The sequence below is a fragment of the Neomonachus schauinslandi genome, chromosome X (genome assembly GCF_002201575.2).
Source record: "Neomonachus schauinslandi chromosome X, ASM220157v2, whole genome shotgun sequence".
NCBI lineage: Eukaryota > Metazoa > Chordata > Mammalia > Carnivora > Phocidae > Neomonachus > Neomonachus schauinslandi.
Genome location: NC_058419.1, coordinates 61,957,725 through 61,973,271, shown reverse-complemented (window position 1 = coordinate 61,973,271; position 15,547 = coordinate 61,957,725). Strand labels below are relative to the sequence as shown.

The window sequence follows — 15,547 nt, the reverse complement described above, 5'->3', positions numbered from 1 at the left end:
CATATTATAGATTTAATTAAGATAGGTATAAGAATAACAAATGGGCATATATATAAATAAACACACCTTAACTCTAAACTGCAGGGCCTTTCTACTGTACTTCTCCCATCAGTGATTCATAAATTGCCAGTCTTGTTGAAGTATGCTAAATTAGATGCAGTCTTCATTGCAGTAAGAGAAGTGAGGATAAAAGTAAGCAGGAATGATTGAAAAGAAAATAATCAAGGATAAGGCTATATAAGAAATAAATGTCTAGGAACTTGAGGGCAATTCATATTTCACAAAATACAGCACCATGAAAAGAATTAACTTTATATTAGAATTTAAACAAAACTTGGTAAACTTTGTAATTAAAACTTAGTAAAGAAACTTTACTAAGAGATAAAAATAAAAAGCATGAAAATATTTTCACACTAATTTTTAAAACAAGCCTTAAAAGTGATCATACTCTATTTCAATAAAACTTTTGTAAAACCTCATGTACCACAAAAATGTTGGGGATGGGGTTAACATTTAAAAGTGAATTTTAAATGTCAAAAGTTCCATTCCCTTCCCCAGAACTGAACTATATTCATTTTGGAACTCAAAATGTTAGTAATTGTTTAAAAGGCTGGATATCAAAGTAAACTGAAAATTATACAGGATGTAAGTTTCCCTTTTGTGGATGTGAAAATTCCAACGTTAAAGATAAGTACCAGTTGGTAAATGTGCATAAAATAATTCCCAAGATATATAAGCAAATAATAAAGGTGTTTATCACTACCACAAACATACAAATTTTGAAAAATGCTCAAAAAGTTTTTATCAAAAACTAAGAAGTGGCATTCACATTTTTCTTTTCAATCACTCTGTTATTGTCTGATGACAACCTATAGGATTACAACAAAAACAACAAAATAACAAATCACTCAAATTTACTTCAAAGTATTACAAGGCTGAGTTAGATATCTGAGCACACAGTTGTGCATTGTGAGATTTATGAATTTTACTCAATTTCTTAGCCTCTGGGTGAAACGAAGTGCTGTATGAAGAATTCTAGCACAAGCCTGATCTCTGGGAAGGGAAACAGAAAAAGAAACAAGTGAAGGAAAGATAAATTAAAAAAATAGAGGGACACATGTACATGATAAAAACCTAGTTTATCTAGAAGGCATAATGAAATGGATGATCAAGCAGTATATATACAGGCTAAGTGCTTTAAACAGAGGCAAAGAATTGGTAGGCTGTGAATACAGCTGTCTTCCATACAAAATATTCTTTTTTTAATGTCCAAGACAAAGTGTGTCAAGTTGGAAAAAAATCTACACACACACACACACACACACACACACACACACAAATTTAGTAATTAGGCTGATAGGCTAGTGAATGTTTTCGAAAGCATCCTATTGCTGGAAGAGTTACACACAACAAGACATAGAACACACAATTCTGTTTTCATAAACAGATACACATGTTAAGATCTTAAAGCTGGGAATTAAAAGATTATTAGCATTTATGAGAAATATTATAGTTCAGTGACTATTAATATCCAGCATAGGATTAGGTTTATACATGTGTATGTTCTCATGGACCTAAATATAAGTTTATTTCTTAGCAATTCATTTAAGATTTAGACTTTTCTTCAAAATTTTCACCTCATTTCCTACTTGCTTTGCTATGCCTGAACCTGGTATTATTTAGGTTTAAAGATACACTAAAAAATTAAAGTGTACAATATTCAATGTGATACAAATTACAACACATTCACAGGAGGCGGCGTTACAAACAAGCAAAGTATAAATTGGGGGGAAAGTGTTCAGATATAAAAGTAAAAATACTATCTTCCAAACTTTTATTTTCACACATATTAAAATAATTTGCATGCAAACAGAAAATAATCTGTTTGTTTTGTAATAAATGGCAAATATGCTCATCTAACATACCCTGGTGACTTTTAAATCCTAATAACTGAAATCAATATTATAGCAAAATGCTGTTCACTAGTATTTTCACAGTATTTCACTACATATAAAATGTGCTTAAAAATGTCTTCAGCCTTATTATTCTAATCATCTAAACCTAGAAAATCTTGACATATGGGAAATAAATGTGGCATTTTTATTTTTCAAAATAAATTATAAATAAAGCTTGAGATAGCTAAAATCACACAAATGGCAATTCTTCTACATTTGAAAAGGTCAGCTCTTCATAGAAGAATGTCAACAAAAAATTTCACACTAAAATGATACATGTAATACATGTTTGGGTATATCCATGAATTTAAGTAACTATGTTACTTTGATTAGGGTAAGTCAAAGTGTTACTGATTCTAGGAAAACACAGACACAAATTTAGTCTAAATGACCATGAGATGAATAATTAAAATAGTACATTTTAGCAAAAATCAAATGCAGAGTTTCAAATGTGAATGTTTTTGAATCTATAGTATGGTTAAAAGTGTCAGCTGAGTTTAACCAGCAGTAGTTTTGGTTTAGTGAAAAACAACAACAACAACAACACTACAACAACAACAAAAAAATCGGCTTGATCTACTGTTCAGTAACAGAAGTTAGTGCCATTAACAATTCACAACAATACTTTCTTAAAGCCTGAACATCATTTCTACTGCAAGTGAAAACTGCTTAAAGTTAGTACAGGACCAACCCCCACCTGATCCAAACAAAAAGAGCAAAGTTATGTGTGTACTCCTTCCTTTGCACTTAAGGATTTTCAGATGCACAAAATGATTGGAAACATGAAACAAACACATTAGCTTAAGAAATATCCTGGGATTACTAGGCATACATGAAGGTTTTTTTTTTTTTTTTAATCTCCAAAGTCTGATCTAAGTGCAACAAATCTGCTGTTACAGTAACAGAGATTAATATTATCCCACTCACCTTAACAAATTAGTGAATCTGCAATTTCTCAAATTTGAGGATTAAAATTCATCTTGGAACTCAAGCTCATTTATGGAATCATGTGCACTCTACTGCTGTAAACAAGACTATAAGGGTTTTAAAGATTTTTTTAATCTACAAAATAATGACTTGAATATCAATGTGCAGTGAAATGAGGTTCTTTTCTAAAAGAATATTAACAGAAGAACCCTTTGGAATGGTATGAGCAAAACCTATTAAAGTTGCCTCAAAATATTTGCTAGCCAAAACATTCCAATTCAAACTAGCTGTTTTGTTACATTTTAAAATTCAAATGAAAACCAATCACTCACAGCTGTAAATAGCAAGTGGTAGCAGAGATACATAAGCAGTAGACCAAGTCTACTTACACAAGTATGTACTAAGAAAAGCCTAAGGTACAGCATACTACACTTATGAAAGTTTGTTAATTACAACTATTAATTTGAGAACCAATACAATTATTAACAACCTCTCAGCTTATAACATATGAGTATTCATTCCTACCAAGCTTGTTCTATTTTTTTAGTTAGTAATGAATAACAGCATCTATTTTCCTTAACGTTTCCAGTAGTTGTAGTTAATAGAGGTAGCTGAGCTACTATTCAAAGAAATTATTCTTTGTGGATGAGGATTTTTTCAAATGTTTAAGTTATTCTTTAAACTACACAAGTTCTATTAATGCAATAAAATATAATAGGAAAAAGAAAATGGATGCAAGAAACTTTTGCATTTGGCACCTTGTCTAGATTGATACCTCAAATATTCTTTTTTAATAAAGTTAATGCAAACATCAGGACACACCACAAAGATTTGCTACATATTTACAAGGCACCAACCCTTTCTCACCTTTAACATGAATTAAGCAAATCAATGAAAAGCATATCAAGATCCCCCCCACCCCCCAAAAACTGTAGTATAAATATATACTTCAGTTCAGTACAATTCATGAAAGTTTGGCCTGGGAAGAGTAAAATAATCCAGATCGTTCTTACAATATAGAAACTGTAAACATTTAATAGCTGCCTATAGGATTGGTGTATTGTGCAAAAGTTATTATTACTGGGTACAAGAATTAAAATGGCAAAAACAAACTATATAAAACTCTGTAAGAAGGTGCTATACTTCTGTGATACAAAAGCAAAAGAGGGATATTCAATTGAGATAAAAATGTCATGCTACTCTTAAGAAGCTGAATGCTCCTTTAATGTAGTAAATCTGTAGTGTGTTTGGGATGTGTTGTGTGTGTGTGTCTATATGTGGGCAGAATTTTTTTTTTAATTTAAGGCCTAATGAGTAAGGCTTGTTTGAACAAATGAAGTGTGGAGATCAAAAGTCTTGAAACAAATGTATACTGGCATAATGGAAAAGCACCAATGTGAAAGGAAGCAGAAGTCCCCACACAACTTGCTTTGTAGATTTCCTAGTAAATTCCCTGCAGTAGAAGGCCATTGAATTTTTTTAAATTACTCTAAATTTATTAACTGTTAATAATTCCATCCCATGAGATGGCTAACCCTGGCTTTTTCTGTCATTTTACGCACTCTGCCTGATCTGGATGTACCAAGATTCAGAGGATCTTCAGTGGACACAAAATTGTCATTATCAGAATCATCATTATATAAAACAGTCCTCCTGCCTTGGTTTCTTGTTTTAATTCGAGGCAGTCTACTGAAACGTCCTGAAAACATGGTATCAAATTCATCATCTGCAATACGTGCACGTTTGGCTCTGGTGGCTCCTCTAGAAGCACCTCTTCCTCCTCTCCCTCTCCCTCTCCCTCTAGTGGCACCTGCACCTCTTCCTCGACCTCCTCGTCCCCTGCCTCCTCTTCCTCGGCCTCCTCTACTCCATCTACCCCATCTGCCCCATCTGCCCCTTCCTCCTGTGCCTCTTGTCTTCCAGTTTCTTTTTCCATTGGCATATTGCTTTCTGAGTTTTCTTTTAGGCCTGGTTTGTATGAATTTGCTATAGTCATGGTCTCCATCTACGTAATCTTGATCTGTTCTGGAAGTTGATTCAGAATCAGAATCAGAACCACAGGTACTTTCAGAACTTAAACTGGATCCTAACTCTCCACTCTCTGAGGAGGACAAATGTGATTTCTCTTTTGTTTCTTTTTTCTCTTTCTCTTCTCTTCCCATGCTTTCATCTTCTTCTGATGCACTAAGTAGTTTTCTTTTGATTCCTGTCCGAGGCTCTCTGCCATCACCATTTGTAAGGGGTCCATCAAGGGAGTGATCTAAATCAAGATGAATAATTTTTTAAAGTTAAGCTTTGACACTGAAGATGGTTATTTAAGTTCAAAAGTAAAATAAAAGTTCTATCAAAAAATACTTAGCACCCAAAGATAGGGTAAAATAATGGAGAGTATTGGAACATAAATTTAAATCTGTTAGAAATGGAAGATACTAATGTTCTGAGTTTTGTCTGATTGTGTTTTTTTGGGGGGGGGCAGGGAAGAGAGTATGGAGGGATGATGGGTGGTGAGGAAGTTGGGCAGAAATTTCAAGGGCTTGAGCTCTATAAAGAATTATGTAAGAACATGTATCAGAATAATTTCATTAATTCAATGAACAAATATTTACTGATTACCTACTATATTGCTGGAAGTTTGAAATATGGCAATAATGAGACAAAGTCCTTGCTCTTTGGATTTATATTTTAGTGGGGAAAGCTTGATAGACAATAAAATAAATAAAAAAAATTAATACAATTTCAAGTAATGATACATGATATAAAGAAAAAAGACTAATAAAAAATCTCAAGTATATACATGGTGGGTATTTTAGATAAAGACTTTCATGTAGAGGTAGTATCTGAGAAAAGAACTGAATGAAATGAGATCTAGGAAAAGAACATTCCATTGGAGGAAACAGAAACCCAGTGAAATTGGAGTGGAAGAAAAAACAGAGTAGTAGGAGATAACTGCCAGTGGTAAAGGGTTTTAGAACAAGAGAATGACAGGATCTGATTTTTATTTTTCACAGAGCACTATGGTTCTTTTACATAGAATGAATTATGGAAGGGATTAGAAGCAGAGACCAGTTGAGAGACCATTGCAGTAGTCTAGGTAAGACGTGATAAGGGATGTACCAATAGAGGTGATGAGAAGTGATTAGATTTGGAGTGTTTCTTTCTAGAGGAGCCATCAGAGCCAACCTTTTATTTTTCAAGTTTGAACTGACAGGAACTGCTGATGGATTGGATGTCAAGTGTTAAGCACAGAATGAAGGTCAACTCCAGGGTTTTATGGCCTGAGAAACTGGTTGAATGGAAGGCAGCTATGCTAACCACTATACCACCAACGCGAAACTGGTTGAACGGTAGAGATATTATGCTGAGTGGGAGAACACTGAAAGAGGAACAGGTTTAGGCAGTATGGTAGAAAAAAAAAAATCAAGATTACAGTTTTAAATACTACTAGAGTTCCAAGCAAAGACAATTAAAAAAAAAGAAAAAGAAAAAAAGCAGGTAGATACACCTGTCTAGAGATCAGGGGAGACTCATATAGAGGTAGAGATATAAGTTTGGAAAATTTCAGTAAGAGATAACATTTAAGGTCAAGAGAACTTAAGGTGCTTATTAAGAGAGCAAACAAAGAAAGGGAATGTAGCTGATGACTGAGACTTGGGATATTCCAACATCTAAAGATAAAGGACAACTGGCAAAGATAACTGAGAAGGAACAGCTAGTGAGGTAGGAGGAAAACAGGAGAGTGGACTGAAAAGCTTGGAAGGAGCAAAGATTAGGGTTGTATGGTAACCATAGTGACAAGATTAGTTTAATAGTCTAGGTGTTATAGACTGGATTGTGTTCCCCTCTCAAAAAAATACATATATTGGTTTTCTGGAGGAAGATGGAGGTGGAATAGGAGGACCCTAGGCTCACCTTGTCTCACAAACACAACTAGATAACAATCAAATCATCCTAAATACCCCAGAAATCAACATGAAGACGAACAAACTCCACAACTGAAGGGAGAGAAGAGGCCATATTAAATTAGGTAGGAAGTACGCAGATGTGGTTTAGGGGAGAAATGGATCATGGGTACGGCAGAGGGGAGGGAGCTGTGGTCAGAGAGAAGGGTGAGAGGGAGTAGAGCACCCAGCAGAATGCACAAGAAGAACATTTACCCAAAGCCACTGGCTTGGAAAATGAGAGGGGCCGATTTTCATGAGTTCTTAAAACCAGTGAGGCTTAAAGCCCAGAATTTTAAAGGTTGGCAGGCTTGACTGGGACAAAGCCTTGGGGGCACTGCTCTGCTCCTGGAGAGAGAAGGCACACAAACAACCTGGGGACAGAGCATGGAAACACCTGGGACCACAAGAGGGAGATTATTCACTCTCCTTCGAGGGCCTGAGAGGCAGCTTTCATAGAGACGCCTCTCTAGAAATGAAGGAGCTGGCCAGAGCCATTTCCCTCCAGTACCCCTCAGCATAAATCCAGAGCTACCAGTGGGAAGCAGTGTAGCCCTGACATTGGCTAATTAACTTGCTTACACTAAGCCTCACACCCCTGCACTCTAGTGGGATTGCCCTTCTCAGTCAAGCTTGCCTAAGTCCCAGCATGGTGGGCCCATCCCCCAGAGGACCAGCACAAGCCCCTACCACACCATGTCTCTAAAAGCCTGCTGCAGTTTTAAAGGTCACCAGGATTATGTGGGATACAGCCTGTAGGGCACTGCGCTGCTCCTGGAGAGAAGGTAGGCAAAAAAACCTGGAGGCAGACAGCTTGAAAACAGCAAACTAGAAAATGCTTGGGGCACACAGGTGGGAGATTATCTGCTCTTCTCAGAGTGCTTCCCTGAGAGGCAACATTCACAGAGACTCCTTTCAAGGAACAAATGCTGACTGGTGCCATTTTTCTCCCCTGCCCCTCAGCATAAACACAGAGCCAGCTGCAGGAAGCACTGCAGCGCCTATACTGGCTGCCTAACATGGTTACACCGGGTCCCATACCCCAGCTTTCTGATGAGACTGCCCTTCTCAGTCAAGCTTGCCCCAGTACCAGTGTGGTGGGCTCCTCCCCCAGAAGATAGCAGAAACCCCTGCCCAACCATGTTTCCCTACAAGAGTTCTACAGGGCTTCAGTTCGAGTGGAAATAGTATCAGGTCTCATTTAACAAGCAGACTAGAGCACTAGTTAAAACTTGCTACCTTTATGGGGCGCCTGGGTGGCTCAGATGGTTAAGCATCTGTCTTCAGCTCAGGTCATGATCCCAGGGTCCTGGGATCAATCCCCACATTGGGTTCCCTGCTTGGCAGGGAGCCTGCTTCTCCCTCTCCCTCTGTGTACCCCTTCCCCTACTTTTGCTCTCTCTCTCTCTGTGTCAAATAAAAAAACAAAAAAAAAACAAAAAAAAACAAACACCAAATTTTGGCCAAGGAACAAATACTGTACACTGCAAGCAGGGAGAGCCTCTGCAGGTAACTGGGCTGAAGGACAGAGCAGCCAAAACACAACAGCAGAGCATATGTAGCACAACCAGAGAGAAATCTCAGAAGTGACAGGTACTGGAAACTATATGACTGCTTCTTCATAAAGCCATTAATTTCAGGAGCAGGAAACATAACTAGTTTCCTAACACACAGAAAAAGGCAGAGACCTAGACAAAATGCCAAGATGGAGGAATTCATCCCAAATGAAACAACAAGAAAAGGTTACAGCCAGGGATCTAATCGAAGCAGATATAAGTAATATGCCTGGTCCAAAATTTAAACAACAATCATATGGTACTTACTGGGCTTCAGAAAAGAATGGAAGACATCAAAGAGACACCACAGAGATAAAAGAGCTAGAAAACAGTCAGAAATGAAGAATGCTATAAATGAGATTGGAACAAGCTTGATGCAATGACAAGCAGGCTGGAAGAAGCAGAGGAATGATTTAGTGATATAGAAGATGAAATAATGGAAAATAATGAAGCTGAACAAAAGAGAGAGAGAATTATGTAATATGAGAATAAACTTAAGGGACTTAGTGATTCCATCAAATGTAAAATCATTCTTATTACATGAGTCCCAGAAGAAGAGAGAAAAGGAGGCAGAAAATTTATCAAGAAATAATAGCAGAAAACTTCCCTAATCTGGGAAAGGAAACAGACATCCAGGCCCAGGAGGCACAGAGAACTCCCATCAAAACAAAAGCAGGCTAACACCAAGACATATTGTAATTAAACTGGCAAAATCTAGTGATAAATAAAAAATCTTAAAAGCAGTAAGACAAAAGAAATCCTTAACTTACAAGGGAAGACCCATAAGGCTGGATGGAGATTTCTCAACAGGAACTTGACAAGGCAACAGGGAGTGATATGACATATTCAACTTGCTGAATGGGAAAAATCTGCAGCAATGAACACTATCCAGTAAGGCTGTCATTCAGAATAGAGGAGACATAAAGAGTTTCCCAGATAAACAAAAACTAAAGGAATACATGACCACGAAACCAGCTCTGCAAGAAATATTAAAGGGGAATCTTTGCATGGAAAGGAAGGACCAAAAGTGACAAAGACTAGAAAGGAACAGAGAAAAATCTCCAGATACACTGACAAAACAAGTAATAAAATGGCACTAAATACATATATATCCATAATTACTCTGAATGTAAATGGACTAAACACTCCAATCAAAAGACAGGCTGTCAGGATGCAAAAACCACAATAAAACCCAAAAAACCCCAAACAGACAAGAACCATCTACATGCTGCCTGTAAGAGACTGATATTTAGACATAAAACACCTGCAAATTGAAAGTGAGTGGATGGGGAAACATTTATCACACAAATGCATGTCCACAGTAAGCTGGAGTAGCAATACTCATATCAGATAAACTAGACTTTAAAACAAAGGCTGTAACAAGAAATGAAGAAGGTTATTATATCATAATAAAGCAGACAACACAACAAGGAGATGTAACAATTGCAAATATTTATACACCTAACATGTGATCACCCAAATATATATAACAATAAATAACATAAGGAAATTAATAATAACACAATAATAGTAGGGGACATAAACACTCCACTTACATTGATGGACAGATCATGTAAACAGAAAATCAATAAGGAAACAATAGCTTTGAGTGCCACACTGATTCAGATGGAGTTAACAAATATATTCAGAACATTCTATCCTAAAACAGCAGAGTATAGAGTCTTTTCAAGTGCACATGGGACATTCTCCAGAATAGATCACATCCTACATCACAAATCAGGCCTCAACAAATACAAAAAACACTGAGATCACACCATGCATCTTTTCTGAATACAATGCTATGAAACTTGAAGTCAAGCACAAAAAAAATTTGGAATGACCACAAATACATGAAGGTTAAACATGCTACTAAACAGTGAATGGTTCAACTAGGAAATTAAACAAAATGTATAAAAACAAATGAACATGAAAACACAAAAGTACAAAACATTTGGGATGCAGCAGAAGCAGTCCTAAGAGGGAAGTATATAGCAGTACAGGCCTACCTCAAAGCAAGAAAAATCTCAAAGAAACAACCTAATCTTACACCTAAAGGAGTGAGAAAAACAACAAATGAAGCTTATATCCAGAAAAAGGAAGAACATAATAAAGTTTAGAGCAGAAATAAATCATATAGAAACAAAGAATACAATGTAACAGATCAATGAGACCAGGAGCTGGATCTTTGATAAAATTAAGAAAATTGATAAACCTCTAGGCAGACTTATCAAAAAGAAAAGAGAAAGGACCCAAATAAATAAAATCACAAATGAGAGAGGAGAAATAATGAGCAACACCACAGAAATACAAACAACTGTTAAGAGAATGAGTTAGCCCAGTGATGGGTATTAAGGAGGGCACATATTGCATGGAGCACTGGGTGTTATATGCAAACAATGAATCATGGAACACTAAATCAAAAACTAATTATGTACTATATGGTGACTAACATAACATAATAAAATTAAATTAAAAATTAAAAAAAAGAATATTTTGAAAAACTATAGTTCAACAAATTGGACAACCGGAAAGAAATGGATAAATTCCTGGAAACATTTAAGCTACCAAACTGAAAAAATAAGAAATAGAAAACCTCAACAGAAAAGTAACCAGCAAAGAAACTGAATCAGTAATCAAAAATCTCCCAAAAAATAAAAGTCCAGGACCAGATGGCTTCATAGGCGAATTCTATGAAACTTTTACAGAAGAGTTAATACCTATTCTTCTCAATCTACTCCAAAAAAATAGAAAAGGAAGGAAAACTTTTAAATTCATTCTACGATACCAGCATTACCCAGATGCCAAAACCAGATGAAGACTCTACTAAAAAAGAGAACTGTAGGCCAATATTGCTGATGAATATGAATGCAAAAATTCTCAATAAAATAGTAGCAAACTGAACACAACAATAAATTAAAAGAATCATTCACCACGATCAATGGGATTTATTCCTGGGTTGCAAGAGTGGTTTAATATTTGCAAATCAATCATCATGATACACGACATTACTAAAGGGAAGGATAAGAACCATATGATCATCACAATATATGCAGAAATAGTATTTAACAAAGTACAACATCCATTCATGATAAAAATGCTCAACAAAGTAGGTTCAGAGGGAACATACCTCAACATAATAATGGTGATATATGAAAAACCCACAGTTAATATCATCCTCAATGTGGAAAAGCTGAGAGCTTTTCCTCTAAGGTCAGGAATAAGACAGGGATGTCCACTCTCACTATGGTTATTTAACATAGTACTGGAAGTCCTAGCCCTAGCAATCAGACAACAAAAAGAAATTAAAGGCATACAAATCAGCAAGGAAGAAGTAAAACTTTCACTATTTGCAGATGACATGATATTATATATAGTAAACCCAAAAGATTCCACCAAAAAAAAAACTGTTAGAACTGATGAACAAATTCAGTAAAATTTCAGGATACAAAATCAGTATACAGAAATCTGTTGCATTTCTCTACACCAATAATGAAGCAGCAGAAAGAAAAATTAAGAAAATGATCCCTTTTATAACTGCACCAAAACTATGATACTTGGTATAAACCTAACCAAAGAGTTGAAAGACTTGTCATCTGAAAACTATACATCACTGATGAAAGAAATTAAAGATGACACAAAGAAATGGAAAGATATTCCATGCTCATGGAACAGAAGAAGAACAAATATTGTTAAAAAGTCTATATTACTGAAAGCAATCTACACATTTAATGTAATCCCTATCAACATATCAACAGCATTTCTCACAGAGCTAGAATAAACAACACTAAAATTTCTACTGGACCTCAAAAGACCTGGACAGGCAAAGCAATCCTGAAAAACAAAAGCAAAGCTAGAGGCATCACAGTTCTGGAATTCAAATTACATTACAAAGCTGTAGTGATGAAAACAGTATGGTACTGGTACAAAATTAGACATATAGATCAATGGAACAGAATAGAGAACCAGGAAATGAACCCACAATTATATGGTCAATTAATCTTCAACAAGGGAGGAAAGAATATCCAATGGGTAAAAGACAGTCTCTTCAAAAATGGTGTTGGGAAAACTGGACAACAACATGAAAAAGAATGAAACCAGACCATTTTCTTACACCATACACAAAAGTAAATTCAAAACAGATGAAAGACCTAAATGAGAGACAGGAAGCCATTAACATCCTAGAGGAGAACACAGGCAGTAACCTCTTTGACATCAGCCATAGCAACTTCTTTCTGGCTATACCTCCTGAGGCAAGGGAAATAAAAGCAAAAATAAACTACTGGGACTTCATCAAAATTAAAAGCTTCTGGGGGGGGTGCCTGGGTGGCTCAGTCAGTTAAGCATCTGCCTTTGGCTCAGGTCATGATGCCAGGGTCCTGGGATTGGGCCCCACATTGGGCTTTCTGCTCAGCTGGGAGCCTGCTTCTCCCTCTCTCTCTGCTGCTCCTCCTGCTTGTGCACACACTCTCTCTCAAATGAATAAATACAATTAAAAAAATAAAAATGAAAAACTTTTGCACAGCAAAGGAAACAATAAAACTAAAAGGCAACCTATGGAATGGGATAAGATATTTGCAAATGACATACCTGATAAAGATTTGGTATCCAAAATATATAAAGAAGTTATAAAACTCAACACCCAAAAAAACAAATAATCCAATTTAAAACTGGACAGAAGACATGAATAAGTATTTTCCAAAGAAGACATACAAATGGCCAACAGACACATGAAAAGATGTTCAACATCTTTAACAGGGAAATACAATTCAGAACTGCAATGAGATATTACCACACACCTGTCAGAATGGCTAAAGTTAACCAGAGAGGAAACAACACATGTTTTGAGGATGTGGAGAAAGGGGAATCCTCTTACACTACTGGTGGGAATGCAAACTGATGCAGCCACTGTGGAAAAGAGTATGTAGGTTCCTCAAAAAGTTAAAAAATAGAACTACCCTATGACCCAGCAATTGCACTACTAGGTATTTACCCAAAGAATACCGAAATACTAATTCAAAAGGATACACCCCCCCCATGTTTATAACAATATTACCTACAATAGCCAAATTATTGAAAAAGCCCAGATGTCCACTGAAAGATGAATGAATAAAGAAGATGTGGTATACATAAACAATGGAATATTACTCATGCAACGACATAAATGGAGCTAGAGAGTATTATGCTAAGCAAAATAAGTCAAAGACAAATACCATATGATTTCACTCATACATGGACCTGAAGGAACCAAACAAATGAGCACAGGGAAGAAAAGAGAAAGAGAGGCAAACCGAGAAACAGACTCTTAACTGTTCAGAACAAACTGATGGTTATCAGAGGAGAGTTTGGTGGGGGGATGGGTTAGGTGATGGGGATTAAGGAGTGCAGTTGTGATGAGCACCAGGTGTTGTATGGAAGTGCTGAATTGCTATACTGTATACTGAAACTAATATAACAGTGTACATTAAGTAACTGGAATTTAAATAAAAACTTTAAAAAGTTACATACGGTAAAGCCCTATCCCCCAATGTATCTGTATTTGGAGACAGATCCTATAAGGAAGTCGTTAAAATTAAATGAAGTCATAAGTGTAGGCACTAAAGTACTAGAATTGGTATCCTTAAAAGAAGAGGAAGAGATAGCAGTGCTCACTCTCTCTTCCTGTCTGTGGATATACAATGAAAAACCCATGTAATGACACATCAAGAAGGCAGCCATCAGCAAGCTAGGAAGAGAGTCCTGACCAGATGCCCTGTTGGCACCTTGATCTTGGGCTTTGAGCCTCCAAAACTGTGAGGAAATAAATGTTTATTGTATATATATGAAAAAGTGATCAACATCTCAAATCATCAGAGAAATGCAAATCAAAACTTCAATGAGTTATCACCTCTCACCTATCAGAATGGCTAAAATCAACAACACAGGAAACAACAGATGTTGGCAATGATGTGGAGTAGAAGGAACCCTCCTGCACTGTTGTTGGGAATGCAAACTGATGCAGCCACTCTGAAAAGCAGCATGGAGGTTCCTCAAGAAGTTAAAAATAGAACTACCCTATTATTCAGCCATTGCACTACTAGGTATTTATCCAAAGAATACCAAAATATTAATTCAAAGGTATATATGCACCCTTACATTTATTGCAGCACTATTTACAATAGCCAAATTATGAAAGGAGCCCAACTGTCCATTGATAGATGAATGAATAAAGAAAGTGTGGTATATATGTATAATGGAATATTCATCAGCCATAAAAAATGAAATCTGGCACTTACAATGACATGGATAGAGCTAGAGAGTATAAGGATACACAAAATAAGTCAGTCAGAGATAACCAAATACCATATAATTTCACTCATATGTGGGATGTAAGAAACAAAACAAATGAGCAAAGGAAAAAAGAGAGAGAGAGACAAAACAGGAGACATTTAACTATGGAGAACAAACTGATGGTTACCAGAGGGTGGGAGGATGGGTGAAACAGGTGAAGGGGATTAAAGTACACTTATCATGATGAGCACTGAGTAATGTATAGAATTCTTGAATCACTGTATTGTATACCAAAAACTAATGTAACACTGTATGCTAACTATACTGGAATTAAAACAAAACTTCATATAGAAAAAGACAGGAAAAAAAAAGACAAGAGGAGAGAGGAGTTTGGGAAGATTGTGGAGTAGGAGAACCCTAAGCTCACCCTGTTCCATGTTTTCAGTAGATATCATCCACATCCAAGTCAATAAATAGGAGAGTGATCCAAAGACTGGAAGAACAAACTCCACAACTAAATATAGAGAAGAAGCTGCGTCCAAAAGGTTAGGAATGTCATAAATGTGGAGGGAGACTCCTGCCTGGAGGAAGGTAGCTATGTGAGTGGAGATGGCAGAGAAATGGGGCCTTGCCCCAAGGAGCTCACATAGGGAAGACTAATCCCCATAATGTTTGGCCTTGAAAACCACAGGGGCTGAATTCCTGTGTTTGTTTAACCACTGGCACCTGGAGCCTGGAGCTTTAAAAGTCAGTTGACTCCACACTGGGCAACTCTGGAGGGTGAGTGATACCTGGGTAGCCACACTTAAAGAGATAGCAGATTGCACCAGGAGGCAACAGGAAAACAGGTTTATACAACCCCGGGGGCAAAAAGGAGACGTGTTCATACTGATTTTGGAGCACG

The 15,547-nt window shown here is 36.5% G+C and overlaps 1 protein-coding gene across 1 annotated transcript in view; it reads right to left on the bottom strand.

The window, feature by feature from the left end:
• Positions 1–4,357: 4,357 nt before the first annotated feature.
• Positions 4,358–15,547, bottom strand: part of BRWD3 (bromodomain and WD repeat domain containing 3) — a 186,998-nt gene continuing 175,808 nt past the window's right edge. The window contains exon 41 of the mRNA XM_021689738.1: positions 4,358–5,142. Coding sequence (XP_021545413.1) covers positions 4,388–5,142 — 755 coding nt within the window. The 3' untranslated portion in view covers positions 4,358–4,387. The remainder of the gene's footprint in view (positions 5,143–15,547) is intronic.